Source organism: Antennarius striatus, chromosome 10 (genome assembly GCF_040054535.1).
Source record: "Antennarius striatus isolate MH-2024 chromosome 10, ASM4005453v1, whole genome shotgun sequence".
Lineage (NCBI taxonomy): Eukaryota > Metazoa > Chordata > Actinopteri > Lophiiformes > Antennariidae > Antennarius > Antennarius striatus.
The window spans coordinates 14,585,658-14,605,092 of record NC_090785.1 but is presented as its reverse complement, the minus strand read 5'-3'; the positions used below and the strand labels follow the sequence as shown (position 1 = coordinate 14,605,092).

At 42.3% G+C, this 19,435-nt stretch overlaps 1 protein-coding gene across 2 annotated transcripts in view; it reads left to right on the top strand.

Annotated features, from left to right (window-relative positions):
- Positions 1 to 19,361, top strand: part of flt4 (fms related receptor tyrosine kinase 4) — a 42,530-nt gene extending 23,169 nt beyond the window's left edge. For both annotated transcript variants that reach the window (XM_068325656.1, XM_068325657.1), the window contains exons 8-30: positions 1,440 to 1,557; positions 1,718 to 1,902; positions 2,536 to 2,701; positions 4,276 to 4,411; positions 5,011 to 5,119; positions 5,769 to 6,128; positions 6,618 to 6,764; positions 7,566 to 7,697; positions 8,154 to 8,260; positions 9,603 to 9,738; positions 10,217 to 10,315; positions 10,491 to 10,604; positions 11,229 to 11,317; positions 12,995 to 13,133; positions 13,233 to 13,327; positions 14,105 to 14,227; positions 14,376 to 14,487; positions 14,717 to 14,816; positions 14,991 to 15,096; positions 15,181 to 15,305; positions 16,813 to 16,933; positions 17,092 to 17,177; positions 18,430 to 19,361. In XM_068325656.1, coding sequence (XP_068181757.1) covers positions 1,440 to 1,557; positions 1,718 to 1,902; positions 2,536 to 2,701; positions 4,276 to 4,411; positions 5,011 to 5,119; positions 5,769 to 6,128; positions 6,618 to 6,764; positions 7,566 to 7,697; positions 8,154 to 8,260; positions 9,603 to 9,738; positions 10,217 to 10,315; positions 10,491 to 10,604; positions 11,229 to 11,317; positions 12,995 to 13,133; positions 13,233 to 13,327; positions 14,105 to 14,227; positions 14,376 to 14,487; positions 14,717 to 14,816; positions 14,991 to 15,096; positions 15,181 to 15,305; positions 16,813 to 16,933; positions 17,092 to 17,177; positions 18,430 to 18,649 — 3,125 coding nt within the window. In that variant the 3' untranslated portion in view covers positions 18,650 to 19,361. The remainder of the gene's footprint in view (positions 1 to 1,439; positions 1,558 to 1,717; positions 1,903 to 2,535; positions 2,702 to 4,275; positions 4,412 to 5,010; positions 5,120 to 5,768; positions 6,129 to 6,617; positions 6,765 to 7,565; positions 7,698 to 8,153; positions 8,261 to 9,602; positions 9,739 to 10,216; positions 10,316 to 10,490; positions 10,605 to 11,228; positions 11,318 to 12,994; positions 13,134 to 13,232; positions 13,328 to 14,104; positions 14,228 to 14,375; positions 14,488 to 14,716; positions 14,817 to 14,990; positions 15,097 to 15,180; positions 15,306 to 16,812; positions 16,934 to 17,091; positions 17,178 to 18,429) is intronic.
- Positions 19,362 to 19,435: the final 74 nt, after the last annotated feature.

Genomic DNA, 19,435 nt, shown 5'->3' with positions numbered 1-19,435 from the left:
CCCGCCGCTTCACACTCGGCTGCAAACCGGACCAGTGAGCGCTGCAGGTCACAGGCTGATGACGCAAACAGGACCACATCATCTGCAAAAAGCAGTGATGCAATCCTCAGGCCACCAAACTGTGAAAATCACGAACATAATTGGTGATAAAGCGCAGCCCTGGTGAAGGCCAGCAGCTACTCAGAACAAGTCCGACTTACTGCTGAGAACCCGAACGCAGCTCTCACTTTGGGCGTACAGGGATTGGATGGCCCTGAGGAGAGGCCCCCTCACCCCCTACTCCCGCAGTACTACCCACAGTATATCCCTGGGGACTCGATCGTACGCCTTCTCCAAGTCCACAAAACACATGTAGACTGGATGGGCATACTCCCAAGCCCCCTCTAGGATCCCTGTGAGAGTAAAAAGCTGGTCCGTTGTTCCACGACCAGGACGGAACCCACATTGTTCCTCCTCAATCTGAGGCCCGACAATCGACCGGACAAACAGACAGACAATCAGAAATAAACAGTTTACATTAGAATCACATGTTCCTTAAAGTTCTGTCTAGAGATGGTTTGACAGACTATAAATACACCAACATGCTAACAACTTGCTGGCATTCTAGCATTTATTAATGAATGCGTGACACATTTTACCGCTGAGAGTGGTTCAAAAGTCATCCAAATGCTAAAATCTCATCACAAATGTCTGAATAAATCCCTAACAGTCCGTTCAGAAGTGTGTGAGAACTTTAGCTTAAAATCTCAGGTCTATCAGACAATGGCACCAGAGGAACCATCTTTAGCTCGTGATAGTGAGATCCTGGTGAAGGCTGTATGTAATTTGACAGCAGCACAGTGTGGCAGTGAGCTATGACCTCAGTAAGGCCCGCAGAGAATCAAGGTGTACATTTTAAACCTAGGTTACATTAACAAACCACGAGGCATACTGGAGGGTAAGAGGCTCTATTGGAAGATCCCCAGAATGTATTAAGGAGAGCTGGGGTGCTTTATATTGCTTATAAATTATGTATGAATTTTACATATAGATTTCTCCCTTGAGAAATGATAAAGTCTTGCTTCAGGGGATAATCAAACCATCAAAAAATCAAATGTTCAGTGCTGACATTTTGAAGGGCATATCTGGTTTTATTGGAGAAATAGAATCATAGAAAAAAAATAGATATTTGTTAAGCAAACTCTAACTAAAGAGCAGGTGCATAGCCAATGAATGTCTCTGGAGGTTTGTGGGAATTTTCCAGCTCAAGTTGACATGAGCCTGATTCACCATTTAACCAATGCTGATGTACAGCCGCCATGTTACAAATGACATTTTCACAGCTTTTAAGCCTACCGGGATTGAGTATTTGAAACTTTTGACAGAGATTTATTTAGCTTTATGACTCAGACTTGAGGCTTCAACCAGTGACGTGAATGACAGAATGTCTGTTCCTTCAGAAAAGCCGTTTATCAACCTCAACTACAGGACCGGGCCAGTGGTGGAGGTAAACGCCAGGCAAAAGTCAGTCAAACTGCACGTAAACGTGTCGGCGTTCCCCACACCGGAAACCCAATGGTGAGAAAAGACCCTTTTGGTAATTTTTTAAACACAATGGACCATTTCCACATCATGGATGCATCATGGATTCAAAGCTTTGTTCAGGGGAGGATTGTCTGAGCTATAGACGGCTATCGCTGCTGCAGCAGCTGTGTATATGTGTGTGCTTTGTGTCCAGGTATAAAAATGGAAAACCAATAAACCATTTCCCAGAGTTCAGGCTGAAAAGGATTAGGGTGCACCTTAGCCATGCTTTGGAGATTAAAGATGTTTGTCAGGAGGATTCTGGCCTCTACATGGTTGTGCTGAAGAACAGCGCCACTGCACTGGAGAAGAGGCTCAACATCACACTTGTTGTCAACGGTAACTTTTCCATGTGTCCGTGCATCCTCAGAGGACATGAAACCAGATGTTAAGTGTGTAAAACATTCATGTTCTACCATTAACCCTGCAACAAAATTCTAGTGACTCGGGAATAAGGAAGCTAGAGTGCAAGTATAATGATGAATATTTCATAGATAACTACTGTACTCAAAAGTTAATCCGTGAATTTGCGGATAAAAAAAAATAGAGATAAAAGATGAAATGTTGCATCAGTAAACAAAAGACTCACTAAAGGGTAATGATAATTCATGACGAGAAGCAGAATTCCAGAGGAACCAATTAGTCAATGAAAACAGCATAAATTAATAATTAGGTGAGGAGATATGATGAAATGGAGCACTTTGATTAGAGAAAAACTTTTTTTTAAGTTAGACATAGAAATACTATTGTTCTCTATAAACCATAGTGGAAAATGTTTACCAGAGGTAAATTATGTTTTGGCCTGATATTCCCACACAGAGGATCGATTCTGTTGCTTTTATCTTTGTAAAATGTGTTTGTTCTATTAATTTTGCCTGTTTTCTGCTGCTATAATTATATCCAAAGACATTCAAACAAGACTGCTAGGATATGTCTCTGACCATAAATACCATTTTTGAACCTCTCCCCAAGTCCCCCCACAGATACATGAGAAAGAAGTGGCAGAGCCATCCAGCCCCTACCCCAGTGGCACCAGCCAAACCCTAACATGCACCGCCTATGGTCTCCCAGCTCCTAAAGTCAGCTGGCAGTGGAGGGCCTGGGGCCCCTGTGTCCTCAGCAGCACCCAGAGCAAACAGTAAGAAACACACAGAGCTGATGCTTTTCCTGCCAAACTATGTGTAACCAGTGTAGAAACAAAAAGAAAGCTTGACTGAACATGACAGAAAAAGAGGATGGGATTTGGTTTGAAGACTAAATAAGATGAAGAGTTCAGAGGGGAATTATCTGCTGGTCCAGGTTGCAGAGGAGAGAGAGGAGATGACGAACAGAGAGATGGGGAGGTGGATGAAAGGAGCTAATGATGGAGGTGGAGAAGTAAATAGAGGAAAGAGAGATAAAAGGAAAGTGAGTCTGTTCAATGTTCAACTTCCTCTGCGCAGGAATAATGTTCCTGTTACTCTGCAGCTGAGCTGCCATGGATAAGCTGACACGCAGCAGTCTCATACACACACACACACCCATGCACGCACGCACACACACACACACACACGCTTTAGGATGCCATATATCAAACACACACATGCTTGAGGGTACACATGAACAATGACGCACACACACTGAGATTACAGGCATTGTGCTGAGGTTCTTCCTGTCTTTGCTGAATCTCACAACACAATATAACGTTATAGATTCTCTGGGCAGAAATTCTGCTTTCTCTTTCCTACCCCTCACATCTTGATGCTGAGACCACGGCTGCTGAATATCCCTCTAATATACAACTGTGTCCATTTTTCTCAAAGGCTTCATATTGGAGGTTATTGCTGTTTTCTTGACCTTCTCCTGAGGGTGTGTAACATGAGTGTAGACGGGAGGCGCCCAAACCCCTTTTAAAAGTGTACGCTGTAGTCGTTGGGTTCTGGTTCGGTCTGATTTGACATTTCATGAGCGCTGACTGGTGTGGCTGTGGTGACCTTTTCTGATAAAGAAAAATTGAATTTCCATTTTTAAGCGGTCTAACATGCAGTGTTGGACAAATAACACAAATATTGGCTCACAGCTACTTTTACAAAGTGTATGCTGAAGTGTAGTTGAGGAGGAGACTGAATGCAATGTATTACATCTTTGGGTGTCCTTGAAAAGCTTGAGAAATTTATTGGATGTCTTGTTTGCCATGTGTGGATGAAGCACACATGGTTAAATAATGAACATGTTTGATATAGAGGTGATGTCAACCTTGAACGAGCTACAGCTGAGCGATAGCATAGCTTAGCATAAAGACTCATAATCAGTTATGGCTGATCGATGAGCGAACTGTGAAGGCAGTAAAATGAAACTGGCCCTTGTTGCCGTTTGCTGATGGAAAAAATTGATACGTCGCCATGAGAAAATGACAAACAAACAAAAATTTCATTTCATGTTTCATTAGTTCTGCTATGATGTTCACCCAGTGGATGTTAAAAGAGAAACCGAGACCATATTTTCCCCATTAGCTGCCAGAACAGTTAGCATAATTGCACCGGCTTTGGGGTGCGAGTTGGTGTTTGGCTCTGAAATGTGATCCACTTTGTGGATGAAATTTAAAAAAAAAAAAAAAATCATAAAAGCTCAGGATGTCAGGTTTGATGCGCTTTGGAATTCTCTACCACTGTCCACTCTTCTTTGCATGCCAATGAGGAGAGACGTCTCCAATTCATCTGTGTTTCCCTCCAGGACCCGACGGGGCAGGAAGGGTCGGAGCGACGGGATCAACGACTGTCAGAACTGGCAGGACATTAACGCGGAAATTGCAGTGAATGACGTCGAGTCCATTGAACCATCAGCTGAAGTGGTGGATGGTCGGCAAAAGGTTCATTAATAGTCTTTAATTTAGTTTTCCCACTAAACGTTTACATTTTAAAGAATATCATGAACAACGGATAAAAATTTGATGACGTGATGGTAAGATTACAATTGCTATAGGAGAACGACAATGACGACAACATAAACCAGAGAAGAAGACATTTATGTAAAAGGACTCACTCATGAACTGTGATGTTTTTATGTAACCGTCCCATTTTCTAAGCTCCATAACAAAATTTGACAATCAAGAAGCATTTCCACAGTAGAAATATTTAGAACAGCCATCCTCTGCAGACTTCCTGCGAGGAGTGACTATAAACACACACACACACACACACACACACACACACACACACACACACACTGCACACAGGAATACATATGTATAACCAAAGCAGGATCTAATCACATGTGCACACACAGAATCATGCAAATATCCACTGATGTTTTCTCCGTTGCACGCAGGTGAGTTCTGTTTGTTGTTGACCTGTCAGCAGAACATCTGTTTCGCGTCGACTCACATAGGCTCACACGAAGGCAGACTTTAACTACGAGCGTATTTCTTTCTCATGAATACAAATCTCAGCACGTTTTCTGTCCTCACAGATCGTGAGCAGGCTTCAGATTCGAAACGCCAGTGTGTCTGTCATGTACAAATGTTCGGCTGAAAACAAAGCTGGAAAAGACGAGCGACTGATCTACTTCTATGTAACCAGTAAGTGTGCTCGCCCTGTAAAGCCTGAACTGTGAAATAATTGCTTTAAAATATCTATCTGCACAGGAAACCTAACATATCAATAATGAATCCCTGCTTGAAGACAATATATGCATTAATGATGATTATTGATAATATTTATTGTATTGTATGCTTTAATATTAATGTCTGTAAGGATAATGTGAGCCATGGGGAGACTGAAGACAACCTCCATCTATGAGAATAGTTTTTACCTATTCAGTTGGGTTGAGAGTATCCAGAAAGTCAACATTGTCTGGAGACAATGTGTATTTCTATTTGTTTGTGTGAAGCCGAGTTTGGAGTGTTTTTTTTTTTCTCTTTAGTTTAAAATTGTGTTGAGAAATTCGACTTTTATTTCAGATCATCTTATTTCCCTTCCATTCCAGTTTTGATATGTTTTATTTGGAGCCATTTACACTTACGTTCTCTCTAACATTGAAATAAGAAATTCAGCTTTCGACTTCCTTTAAGAAGAAGAAGTAGAAATCTCTGTTGAATGTTAAGAAAATTAAAACCTCTGTATCTATGTGTGTGAATGTAACAGGATTTAAATGAGCTCACATACGGATCAAAGGTACAATTTTTAGACCACCTAAACTCTCAGCTGCCCTTCGCTGTATCTTCACAGCCATCCCTGAGGGCTTCAGTGTGGACGTCCAGCCCTCGGAGAATCCCCTGGAGCAAGAAAAAGTCTCTCTGTGTTGCAGCGCTGACAATTATACCTACGAGCAACTGCAGTGGTATCGAATAGACCCAAAAGCCCTGCGGGATGTCCATGGCGAGCCTCAGGAATTGGACTGCAGGAGCGTGCATCTGTACGCTGACAGCCTTGATGGCCAGCTCTCCTTCCAGGAGCCGTCCAACAGCTGGGTCCTTGACTTCACCCTGTCTTCCATACGACTGCAAGACGAAGGCCACTACGTGTGTGAGGCTCAGAGCAGGAGGAGTGGGGAAAAGCAGTGCCTGTTCAGATACGTCTCTGTCAGAGGTGAGGGATGAAAGAGAACAATGCACATTACCCAGCACAGAGAGCAGTTGTTGAAACCACAGATAATTGCGAAGACAAGCTCAATTCCTTTTTGGCAGTAATGCACATTGCTCTCATTGGGATGCTGCTGATATGCTGCAGGCCTATAAATATATACAGTATATATATGCTCATAAAATGTATGCACACATCCTGACCATTTTGTAGTTAATACAGTGGGTACCTGGTGTTTGCATGGCATCAATATGTATGACAGGAAACACAGCTGAGATGCTGCAGGGCTGTGATGCACAAACAATGTGCTTCATTCATGTTGTGTGCTGTAAACATTGCATCATCGCCTGCGGGATGGATGGTCATGTAGCTCACTTTAATGGGACATTTCTTATCCTTCAGATATGAGACAACATTCAAAGTAATGCAGAGAAGTCAGGGTGTTGATTTCTTCCTTTCTTTTGTTCGTTTTTTTGGCCTCTCTTCTCTCCGCAGCCCTGGAGGCGCCTCAGTATAGACGCAGCCTCACCAACCAGACGGTGAATGTGACTGAATCCTTGCGGATGGAGTGTGATGTGGAGGGAAGACCTTTGCCCTGGCTCTCCTGGTCCAAAGACAACCATCCTCTCCATCAAATATCAGGTGCACTAACACACCTACGCAGATGATGCACACATTTACCCAACAGTGCAGATACCCACCACCGACCAGCAGCAACATTTTTAGTCACAATATTTAAAAGTGACCATATCTGCCTTGGGTCTTAATTTAGTAGGACTGCTATTTTCCCAGGTTTCTAGTAGGATCTGTTGACGTTATGGATAGAAAGATCAGAAATCATGTACATTACGATCACATTAATTCAGATATAGGCAAGTTTTGGCAATTGCTGTCACATTTTTTTTGTTGCAACACAGCTGTTAAAAGCCATCTTAGTGACCCACTGAACCACCCACCAGCCCACCCACTCACTCATACTTTTTTATGTGTGTATGTGTCAAGCAGAACGAGTAACAGGAATACACATACACACACACACACACACACACACATACAAAACCCTGGAGGCTGATTGATACGGCTCATTAGCTTTTCCAGCACGTGTAAAATTTTGAAAGAATTGGGGGGAGGGAGGAGGGGTGGGTTAATTCAGTAAGGGCCTGAGTGACAGCCAACGGTCTGGTTTAACTCAGAGTGAACACTGGGACATGCTGCTCGGCACTTGGGACAACAGGATGAATACCAGGATTGGAAAGGTGTGATGAGAATTTAAGAAATGTTGATGAGAAAGTTGCTGAATTTATGAACTGAGAGGGAAAGAAGTATTGAGTTGTAGGTGTGTGTGTGTGTGTGTGTGTGTGTGTGTCTGTGTGTGTGTGTGTGTCTGTGTCTGTGTCTGTGTCTGTGTGTCTGTCTGTGTCTGTGTCCTGTATATCTCTATAGGGGTCCAGCTGCAAGACTCAAACCGAACGCTTAGCATCCAGAGGGTGAGAGAGGAGGATGCTGGCCTTTACACCTGCACAGCCTGCAACCAGCGTGGTTGTGTCCACTCATCAGCCTCCGTTCGTGTCATCGGTAAGACAACGACTCACACACTCACACACAAACTGACTGTTGCATACAATCAATATGACACTTCAATCCACTCACCACTAACATGCTTCTTTAAAGCATAGTCTGACCTGAATACACAGCTGCCGTGGAGCTCACATTGTCCTTTACGTCTCACTCTGTTTATTGCAGCTGATTTCATTAAGCTTTTATTATCCACAGAAGTTGTTGGCTGTCAGAGTGAATAACAAATGACAATATTGCTTAGATTTTTCTCAAGATGAATGGCTTTGTCTGAGTGAATGTCTATTAAAGTCCATGAGTAGAACTTGAAGATTTAATGCCAGGAGCTCACAAGAACATTGGGACCGAAGGTTTGTAATATAGCACCCCCTGCAGCTCAAAGGGGGTAATGTAATCAGTGGCAAGTTTAATAAATACCTGTGTGGAGAAATGTTTTCTTGTCTTTTTTGTGTCGAGGTTCGAGTGACAAGGCCAACGTGGAGGTTGTCATTCTCATTGGAACCAGTGTCATTGCTGTTTTCTTCTGGGCCTTACTCATCCTCATCTTCTGCAACGTGAAGCGGGTCAGAGGACACAGATTTTCACTGCATGTGTGTGTGTGTTTGTGAGAGAAACCTTCAGACTGTGACGGAGACATTTCAACCTCTCGCTCACAATATGTCTGTCAGTATTTTTTGAGGAGAAACCTGTTTGATCTTCAATAGTCTGTAATTTATCTGTGGAGCGACTTAATGGTACCTGCTCTGGGCCGAAATAACAATATGACTTTAATAAGGCTGAAACATCCTTTTTCCTTCTCTTCATTTTACCACACATTAGATCGGATCATACACTACTTCAGCAGCAGTTCACGTTGTGATTGTGTCATTAGCAAAAAGATTCAGAGATCAATCGAGACGTGGAATCAGCTGATTTCTGAAGAGTATCTGACATAAAACAATACAGATTGAAGCATGAGACGACTGCATATCAGCAGGAATCTAATAATCTACTTTGTAAACTGGTGATGTTGTTAGACGACACCCTGGGAAGGCTTTAGGGGCAGAGATGGTAAATTTATTCTGATGATAGTATGCACAAGAAAATAATATCTAAAGACACATTTTCTCTCAGCTAATGGTATCTTTAATGGAAAGGCTTTTGGTAACATTAACGTCTCCTTTATGTACACAACAAGGCCTCTTCATTTTTGCAAGAAAATAGTTGCTGGTGTGTAAACGATCTCACTTCTGTAATCCATCCATCCATCCATCCATCCATACCTAACCGAAAGTGAGTTTAGACCCCATGGAGGAAGCCTGTAGCCAGTCTCATTCTTTCCATAAATGCCTAGGGCTTGTGACCACAGATCAGATATAGATCTTAGATGGATTTGTAAGCCCTCCCATCAGCTCCCTCTTCACCATAATGGTTCAATACCGACTACATTACAGCAGATGCACCGCTGAACTCCTTGTCAATCTCATGCTCCCATTTTTTGTCGCTCATGCACAATCTATTTATGCCCCTTCCTTTGAGATATTATCTCACCTTCAGTGCAGAGCAAACAATCCACTGCTTTTTTTAGCGGAAAACCGCGTGATTGGAGCTGAGCCCAGATTGTATCAGATGATCCTGCCTCACTTCCCACATCGGCTCTGGTTCTGCTCCAGCCAGAGGTAATTTAAATTTTCCCTGGGACCAGTCTGAGTTGCCAGGAGTCGGCGTAATGAGGGCCCTTCCTTCACCTCCCATCCAGCAACAATGCATCCAAATAAACACAACAATACACATTGCATCTCATATTTTAACCTTCATGCTTGTTGATTGATTTTTGTGCACAATCAGCTGAAATTCCTTATTCACGCATATCCAGCTCAAACATTCTGACCTTACATCATCAGATCTGTCCTCTCTGACCTTCAGGTTAACCCAGCAGACATAAAGACAGGCTATCTGTCGATCATCATGGACCCTGGGGAGGTGCCTCTGGATGAGCAGTGTGAATACCTTCCATACGACTCCTCGCAGTGGGAGATCTCCAGGGACAGACTCCGATTGGGTGAGCCAACAGGAAGTGTATGGATGGATGGTTGGATGGTGGAATAAATTAGCAAATGGGAGCCAGGCGGCTGCATGAGGTAATATGCAGGCGGCAACAAGAGCGGGGAGATGGATGGATGTGAATTAGTTTTCCATTTCCAGAATCCTTAATGGCATGAATTGGGACTGCAGCCAGCCAGGAACCGTGTTGCAGAGTGAAGCACTAATGTTAAATATGCACTCATTCACAGCACAGCTTTCAAAAAAAAGGCCCTGAGGGAAAGCGTCTGTTCACTAGAGCAACTTATGGTAACACATTGTTTCCAAATGCTTCAATTGAGATTCTAATTCCTCCCCGTTGTCTCTATGCATACCAGATGCATTTACATTTTGCAGCTGCTCCTGACTACAACTGTTTGTGTATTCCAGGGAGACCAGGTCTACATAGGTCAATGAGTATGGATATCCTGTCATGTCTCTGTTCTGTCTTCTGACAGGAAAGGTTTTGGGCCACGGTGCTTTTGGAAAGGTAATTGAGGCATCAATCTATGGCAAAAGCAGCGGTGTGGACACAGTGGCTGTTAAGATGCTGAAGGGTGAGAGCGGTCTTTGTGTAAACGCTGCACACGAATGCTGCATGAGTGTTGTAAAACCCTCTGTTCTGAAACATTGCACGGTTAGAGAACGGTGTGTGTGTGTGACTTGACATATGCAAAAACAAAAAGTAATATGTGTTTGGGGTGTTATGTTGGGGGGTGGGGGTTCCTTCAGATGGAGCAACAGCCAGTGAGCATAAGGCCTTGATGTCGGAGCTAAAGATACTGATTCATATCGGCAACCATCTGAACGTGGTGAACCTGGTGGGAGCCTGCACCAAACCCAACGGTGAGGTCCGGTTTAACTGGCATTACGTTTCGTGTGTGTGTGTGTGTGTGTGTGTGCGTGTGTGTGTGTGTGTGTGTGTGTGTGTGTGTGTGTGTGTGTGTGTGTGTGTGTTCAGCCGTGAGTCAGTTTCACTGTCTAATAATTGGCCCTTAGATGATTTTTCCAGTTAAAATGACATTAAGTTTGAACATTAGCAGCTTTTTTTTTTAGAAACACATCCACAGGATTTACTTCTGCTGTGGGCTTTGTGAAGCGGTATGACTTTTGCAGTTTCCACATGATATTTTAAGACCAAATGAGAATGTCAAATTTTCTTTTTTTCTCTCCTTTTAACTTTTGTACCCGCCATTCCGTGTCCGTGCTTTGTTGCGACATACAGAGTGCATTTTTAGAGGCACAGACATCTGAAAATGTTTACTCCAAATGAAAGCAGCAATTTGGCATTGCAGCTAACCGCAGACAGGAATGGTGTGAAGAGTACCAGTCCTCACCACGAGGAAAATGCTTTGAGAAGCTCTGAGACAACAGGGACAAATCATTTTAATGACAGAGAAATGGCCAGTTATTCATCAATGCTATGACAGAACAAATAACATGTCTGACAGACACTTTCTGTATTCCCAGGTCCACTAATGGTGATTGTGGAATACTGCAAGTTTGGGAATCTTTCCAACTTCCTACGAGCAAAGAGAGAGTTCTTCCTGCCATACAGGGTATCTAACACGCTGCAGAATCTGAAGTGATCTCTGGAAAGGTGTTACTGTAATTCCTTTATGGGATGGTTTTTTTTAGAGGACTCATTCCTTGTCAGCTGCGAGGGTTAGAGCCCCTTCACCCAAATGTGGGTAAATGAACAGATAAATTGAATGCAAAAAATACCACTTACATAGTGAATTGAACTGCAGAACAGGCTGAAGAAAACAAGTGTTGCTGTATTCAGTCGTATCCCTCCAATCCCCTTCCCCTTCCAAGTGCCGTTTGACCTGAAATTCATTTTCCAGTGCAGATCAATGTCCTAGATCTCAGTCTGGTTGCGGAGCTGCGGTAGACTTGCCTAAAATGTCACGGCGGTGGGAGTCATTTAGTCTTGTTCAAGGTGCTAACAGACAAAGTCTGCTCACACAAACATGTGAAGTCAAAACAAGGTTAGAGTTTTCTTCACAAATGTGTGCCTGTCTGGAAACTTGCTCTCATCCCAGCTGCTAGTTAAAAGACACGGGAGAGCTGCAGGTGTTTGGCCGTGTCATTTTCTGTTACACTGAAGCTCCATCAGCTCCAGCTGGAGGTGAGGTTGAGTCTCAACAGGGTCCTCGGTGAGGGGAGAGGAGACTAACAACACATCATTTATGATGGCTGCAAAAGCAGTTTTTGAACTCACCAAGGATGCCATGGCTACTGTACACCACTTTTTTTGGACACAAGTATTGACAACCACGGCGTCCCGCGGAGCTTTCCCAGTGACAAGAGTCTCTGCAAATGAGTTGACGTGTGCAGCTAGCTGAATCACTACCGCGTCTTTTCCTTGAAGGCTGATGCTTTATTATGTAAACCAAAAAACAACAACAAGTCTATCATCTATTTGGTATTAACGGTTCTGGCATCACTTGTCAATGTGTTAGCATGTACAAGTATTAACAGTATTAACATTGACAAGTAAACACTCTCATGACAGGTTAGACGGACAGTTATTTCAGCTTTCAGTGAAAAAAAATAGTGCGAAGTTCACCTCTCTTGGAAGCATCAGCCTTTCTTTGTCAGTTTTTTTTTTTTTTCTTTTTTACTTGCTGCAGCCATGACAGTCGAAGGGTCAGAGCAACTTTCATTCGGACAGTTAAATGTCAGCTGGGAACTCCTGCAGAGTTCTCTGTTTGGTCTGTCGTTCAGTCGTCTTCTTCTTTGAAGGTTCATGACAATTGACAGACATCTGTTGCGGAACGCTGCCTCCATGAGCTGAGAATACATTTGTATGCTGTATGGTCGGCCACATAGAACACATTTTAAATCAAAACACACGAGCAAAATAAAATCCAGCCTCAGGCCATCATTGGCCCGCAGACCAGGTTTCGCCTGTTTTAGATGACTATTAAACCATAGCATTGCAGTGCAAACATACTGTACATATATTGGAAATGAATTTTTTTTGGTCCACTGTTAATCTCAGTGGTTAACCTGAAAAGGTTCTAGAATTAGGTGATGCATTATAATTGTCAGTGATTGTGTGTTCGTCCGTCTGTCTGTCTGTCCGTCCATTAGTCCACCAAATATCTTCACAGATATTGGAGGTTGTGAGGTGACAGCGCTACCCACTGCGTCACCGTGCTGCCCCTTCTTCCAAACTTCTGAACATTCAATGCATTTTTCATTGACTGTTGAATCGTCTCTCTGCTTAGGATCGCTCTCCAAAAACTCAAAGCCAGGTGAGACGGATGATTGAGGCGGGACAAATAGACCAAAGATCCTCCTCCACGCTCACCAGTCCTCAGAGTCCGTCATCAAACGTACCCACTCAAAATCCCTCTGTGGAGAAATGTGTGTCTTTTTACTCATCAAAGTATATTATGTCATTGACTTGCCACAGCTGGAGAATAATTCCTTCCCTAACTGCTTTCCCTCATCTTCTCAACCCAGTGGAGGATTTGTGGAAAACTCCTCTGACGATAGAAGATCTCATTTGCTACAGTTTCCAAGTGGCTCGTGGGATGGAGTTCCTGGCCTCCAGAAAGGTCAGCTGTCAGAAACACACAGAAAATTAGAGAACATCATGTTAGTTGTAACCAGAAGTCAGGTGAAGAGGGAGCGCCTTCTAGTTTGGGCCACTTAGCCCTTCAGATAATTGTAAATTCACATATTTATTTATAATATATTATTTATAATATTCAACATAAAATACTTCATTTACATAAATTTAAAAATAAATATCATTTACATTAAAATTAAGTTAAAAATTTAAATCATGATTACATTTCCTGTGATCCTAAAAAATATTGTATTATAGAAAATTTTGTTTCTTTCGAATGACAAACATTTTTAATATGAGTTTTAAAATTCCGAGATTTGGAAAAACAAAGTAATAAACATGAAAAACTGAATAACCTAGTATTAAGACATTCTGGCAGAAATCCATTATTGGTAATCACTAGATTAATGAAACTGAATCAGTGACCACAAAAGCAGCTTGAGGCGACCAATCAGCTTCCAGGTGGGACTGGAACATCCTGTCTGGATGTAAACCATCGCCCTTCTGGTCAAAGTAGTTTCTGCTCTGTGAAGGATGTTGGATCTCCTGCAGCGAGTCTACATCACTCAGTTGGGCTGAGACAAAGTCCAGTCCCAGTGGCAAACTGAGACCACACATACACACACACACACACACACACACACACACACACACACACACACACACACACACACACACACACACACACACACACACACACACACACACACACACACACACACACACAGTAATGACTTATTTGTGGTGGTGTGTGTATCTTCAGTGTATCCACAGGGACCTGGCAGCCCGGAACATTCTCCTGTCAGAGAACAACGTTGTGAAGATCTGTGACTTTGGCCTGGCTAGAGATATATACAAGGACCCTGACTATGTCAGGAAAGGCAATGTACGGCATCCTCACACTCCTCACGGTCTGGAGATAATACTCCAATTTTTTTAATCCATTGTCATGTGATGTAGGGACACAATGTAACTAATTTTGATTTCTCTTAATGCGATTATGTTGTGACGATTTTTTTGGTGGTTCCTCTCAGGCTCGTCTTCCTCTGAAGTGGATGGCTCCTGAGAGCATCTTTGACAAAGTCTACACCAGCCAGAGTGACGTGTGGTCATTTGGTGTTCTCCTCTGGGAAATCTTCTCTCTGGGTAAATTCAAACACAGTTTACTTTTGTGTCACTGAAATCTGAAGAAATGAGCCGAGTTTAACAGAAACATCCTCTTTTAAAGTGCTGATCCATCGCTCTTCCTGCTGAAAGCAGCTGGAAATTGTTTCTTTTAAAAACAGCACGTCTTCTTTGCTGTTATGCAAATGATGATGGGTGTCGACATCTTAATGCTTCATTAATGCTTCATCCTCCTTTTGTAAACATTTAGGTGCATCACCATATCCAGGAGTACAAATTGATGAAGAATTCTGTAAACGATTGAAAGAAGGAGTCAGGATGAGGGCGCCAGAGACGGCTTCTCCTGAAATGTAGGCGTTTACTTTGACAATCTCTTACTGATCTGCCTCTTTAACGAGATAAAAATAATAATAAAACAATGTAGGAACAGACATGTAGAATCAGACATGTAGAATAAGACTTCCAGCTCAATGCTAGATGATGACTTTCCTCTTCGTTGTCTTGGTGCTGCCCTCTGCTGGTAGATACGGGATCATGCTGGCCTGCTGGCAGGGCGAGCCCAAAGGGAGGCCGACATTCCCCGCCCTGGTGCAGATACTGGGAGACCTGCTGCAGGACAACAGCTTACCTGTGAGTTCCCTCCTGGAGCGAAGTTCAGCTGAGTTTCATTTTTGTTTTGTTTTATATTTTAATCTTTAAAGTAATTCTGCTCAGGATGGAAAGGACTACATCCCTCTGAACCACTCACAGAGCTCGGAGGACGATGGTTTCTCACAAGCTTCATCACGGCCTCCATCTGAAGAGGAGCTGAGACTGGCCTGTAACATACAACCTGCCAGGTGTGTGCTGGAACACCATCACATTCAGATAACACTGAACCTTAAATTGTTTTCTACGATCATATTTTACTAATAGTGTCTGTGTAACCAATAATTCACATATCTTATTACTCAGAACACATCAGTAAATGAGACTGTTGCCATGTGTGTGTGTGTGTCTGTGTCTGTGTCTGTGTGTGTGTGTGATGTGGCTGAACTGTCTCCAACATACGTTGTGTTGACCTCACACACTAACACCATCACTAATTGTCAGCTGAATCACATACTAAAGATGTGGAAACAATTAACTTCCACTTATTTGAACGGTTTGAAGTTCATGTCAGTCACACCTTTGGTTCTGAAACAAATGTTGTATTTATTGGTACCGTATTATTGAAGATGTGTCTTCTTATTTTGATGAATGTAAAACCTTTATTTTGAAATATATACTAAATTACGCTCATTCTTAGATGAGCGTAGGATAGTTTTACATAGCATACAGCACGTCAAAAGAATTCAATATTTTATGAAAGTTTGCAAATTTTGTAAAACAATTTGATCTTGAAATCTGAATTTTATATAAAATTCACTGTTTCTTGTTCTTGTATGAAATTATTTTGGGCACTGGGGACTATCCCAATCGAATGGTGACTTTTGTTTTAATTTTCTGTGATGAGATGTTTTCATGATATTCAATCGTTATTATCAACACCTATAAATAGCAATGGGAGACTCTTCTTCTCCATTTGAAGACTTTCATTCGCAAATATGTTCCCAAAGTGAAACGATAGTGACGTCACATCAGAGGGTTCAGGTCATGCTGTCAAGCAGTAACACACACTACTGAACTGGGGACAGTTATGAGGTTTTAATGGAGCTGCAGATGATATCATTGTAGAACTATGATGATGTCGTCAGTGAGTAAAATATTAATTGTATTCTATTTGTCTTAGTAGATTCTGAGGTCTTCACTTCCATCTTCATATTTAGGCATGATGAAGTCAAAATCCCTCCTCCTGAGATCTGAAGGTCTGAATATGAGTCACATGACAAGTGTGGACATCAGACCACTTATCTGCTCATAGGAGGAACATCTAAGTTGTAACACATTCTGTTAAATCCCACCTCAGAATGTATTCATCATTCATTCACTCAGTTAATAAAACTCAAAAGTTTACCAGTCAGTAATTCACACATTGCATTTTTTGAAAATTTCAATATTTAATGAGATAACAGAAACACATTTTGCGCTCAGGTGTATTTGTTATTTAATAATTCACTGTATGAAACAGAATGTAAAGAGAAAATCATTCTGCTGATGCAATCTTCATCATGCTCAGCCGCCAGCCTGAAATCTTCTCTGTTCAAGACCAGATTGTCTCCTCTGAATGGAACCTCTCTCCTCATGTCTGCTCTCTTTTTCCTGTTTGTTCATTAACTCCTGGAGGAGGCTCTCACATGCCTCAATCTGATGATGATGATGATGATGATGATGATGATGATAATGATCTGATATACAATCCACCAGGTATTACAACTGCGTGCCCTTCACCGGCTGCGTGTTTGTGGGACCGTCTAAAACATGCCAGCCAAGGGTGAAGACGTTTGAGGAGTTGCCTCTGGAGGTGAAGCTGCAGAAAGCTCCTCCAGTAAGTTCTTCATTTCCTCATTAGTAGCTGAAAATATAACCCATCTGGTGACATTTTGCATTTAGCCTCAGGAATTTTATCCTCGTATAGTTCCCAGAAATAGTTGGGGGTCAACCAGCGGCACTTAATTCACGACATTCCGTTATGTCTCTCGCCAGGACAACCAGACAGACAGCGGGATGGTTCTGGCTTCTGAAGAATTTGAGAGAATTGAACACCAGGACAGGGGGGTTGTCTTAAAAAGGTTAGTCATACATGTCTCTCTGTTGGAAGAAATTCTTTGAAGCTTTGGTCTTTGCTCATTGTTCACTGTGACCTTTAGGTTCAGGTGAGAATTTTCAGATCTATTGGTAAAGTTAATGTTGGTCAACATCAGAAAACACTCTTTCTTAGAACTGTAGAATATTGTGACTCACAGCCTCACATAATCATCAGAACTATAGCAGATTTACAAAGGAAGTGAGCATTAGCGGAGTCTGGCTTTAAGCGTGGGTTCAGTAAGGAAACCACAGCTGAGTCATGTGAACCCGGATTTATCAGCCTTTCACCAACTCCACTCGACTAAGCAAAAAGATGTCATTACATTTTAAAGGATAACTAATTATAATTTACGTCAGCGTGTAGGATCAATCTTTAAGAGCAGCTCCCAAGTGATAAAGCAAATTAGAAATATAAATAGACTAAGGGCCAGAAGAGCGAGGCGGAGATTTAAAGATATGTCATCCTATATGACCTTCAAAGAATGAAAAAGAATACTTATATAACAAATACGACATAACCATTTAAAATCAGATTTTAAAAAAAGTTCCTGTCAAATGTTTCTCTGAAATTACCAAATAAGAATGCAGCAGCTGGGACTGTCAACCTTCAAAACTTTGCTCTGAATCTCATTAAGTATGAGTTTGGTGGGGGCTTTTTTTTTTTATCATGACCGGTGATTGAAAAGTCCAGTCAAAAGCATCTTCCTGTCCATTCCTGACCTGTGGAACTCCTGAATTTATAATACAAAACATATCAGAAGTGATCTGAGTATAAGACATGCTGCTGTGGATTCTCATTCACCCAAGAAGAGAAGCAAAAACCTTCATCCTGGCAGCTCAGCTGTGATCTGGATCACCAACAGAAGTGGTTGCTCCTATATTCAAAAAATTCTAGTGAAATGCGTCATGTCTTTGACTAATCCTACAAGCAGACGAACGCTGGCAAAAACAACAATAACCAAAACCACGTTGAGCTCAACCCTGATCTTATTGTTTTCCACTTAAGACACAAAAGAGCCATCACTATAAATTAACTTCAGATTTCACAAAAGGAAAACTATTTTTGTGGAACAACTGTAATGTTACTGTCATGTAATGAAACATTACTGAAACAGGAAGAAATGCTGGAGGGTTAGATTCTTTGGTATTTACAGCAGAACAGTGTCATGAATGGGTTTAAACTGAACTGCATGTGGATCGTTAAACATGGCTCATACACATGCTGTGTGTCTCCAGTCGTATCAGCAGTAGCAGCAGCACGGAGCCCCTGACGGCTTCCCATGGGTCTCTGGGTCGAAGCGTCGGCATTGGAACCTCCAGACAGCCTCACAACTTCTTCGGCCAGCTTTCAGGGCAGAACTTCTACAACAACGAATACGGACATCTCTCTGAGGAAGGCTTCTGCGACTTCTTCTCCTCACCCGACGCAACATGCCTGGCCTTCTCCAACGTGTAGTGTCAGTAAAACGCAGCCCGAGAGAATGTCAAGGGTTTAAAAAAAAAAAAAAAAGTGGACAGCTCAGGTTGAGGGAGGTGTGTAGACTTTTATAACATACCATTATTGACATGTAGTCATTTATTAATAAAGATGTTCAGGATGACTTGAAGTTAACTCAGCCTTCCTCTGTCCTGCGGGGCTGCTGTCTCCTCAGACTGACTTCCCTTCAATGAGCCACTGGGTGGCAGCATTACTGCAAAAAGCAATCCCTAAGCTTTTTCTGTCCATTTATATTTTTTATCTTTTATACAGAGTATTCTTCCTTCATTTGTACAAAATATGACTCATACAGAGAGAAATAAAGAAATGTATCTTCTCACTCCTCTCTTGATGACTAAGCTTGAGCTGTCTCTATTCCTATGTTTATGTTTTAGAGCAAATATGCATTTGTGACGCTGGGATAAATTTAAGGTCTCCAGCAAAATTGAGGCAGAAGTTCTGCCAGGGTCGACGTAATGGACCAAATGAACAGAGCAAGGATATTTGTGGGTCTGTGTCATTTGGCGGAGGTGGAGACACTCGGATGCACGACAGTGAACAAGCAATATGTGACGGAGGTAAAACGAGGGATGTAGGGTGAACAAGAGAATGAGTCACACTAAGCGGTTCTTATCAGAGCTGGACGTAAGCGTGATGACAACTGTAAGAGCTTAACACCCTCATATGTGCTCACATCACAAATGACAACCTGGGGGGTGTTGACTCTGGCTGCAAGCTGAGGGACACGAGCAGCGCTCTGGGTGT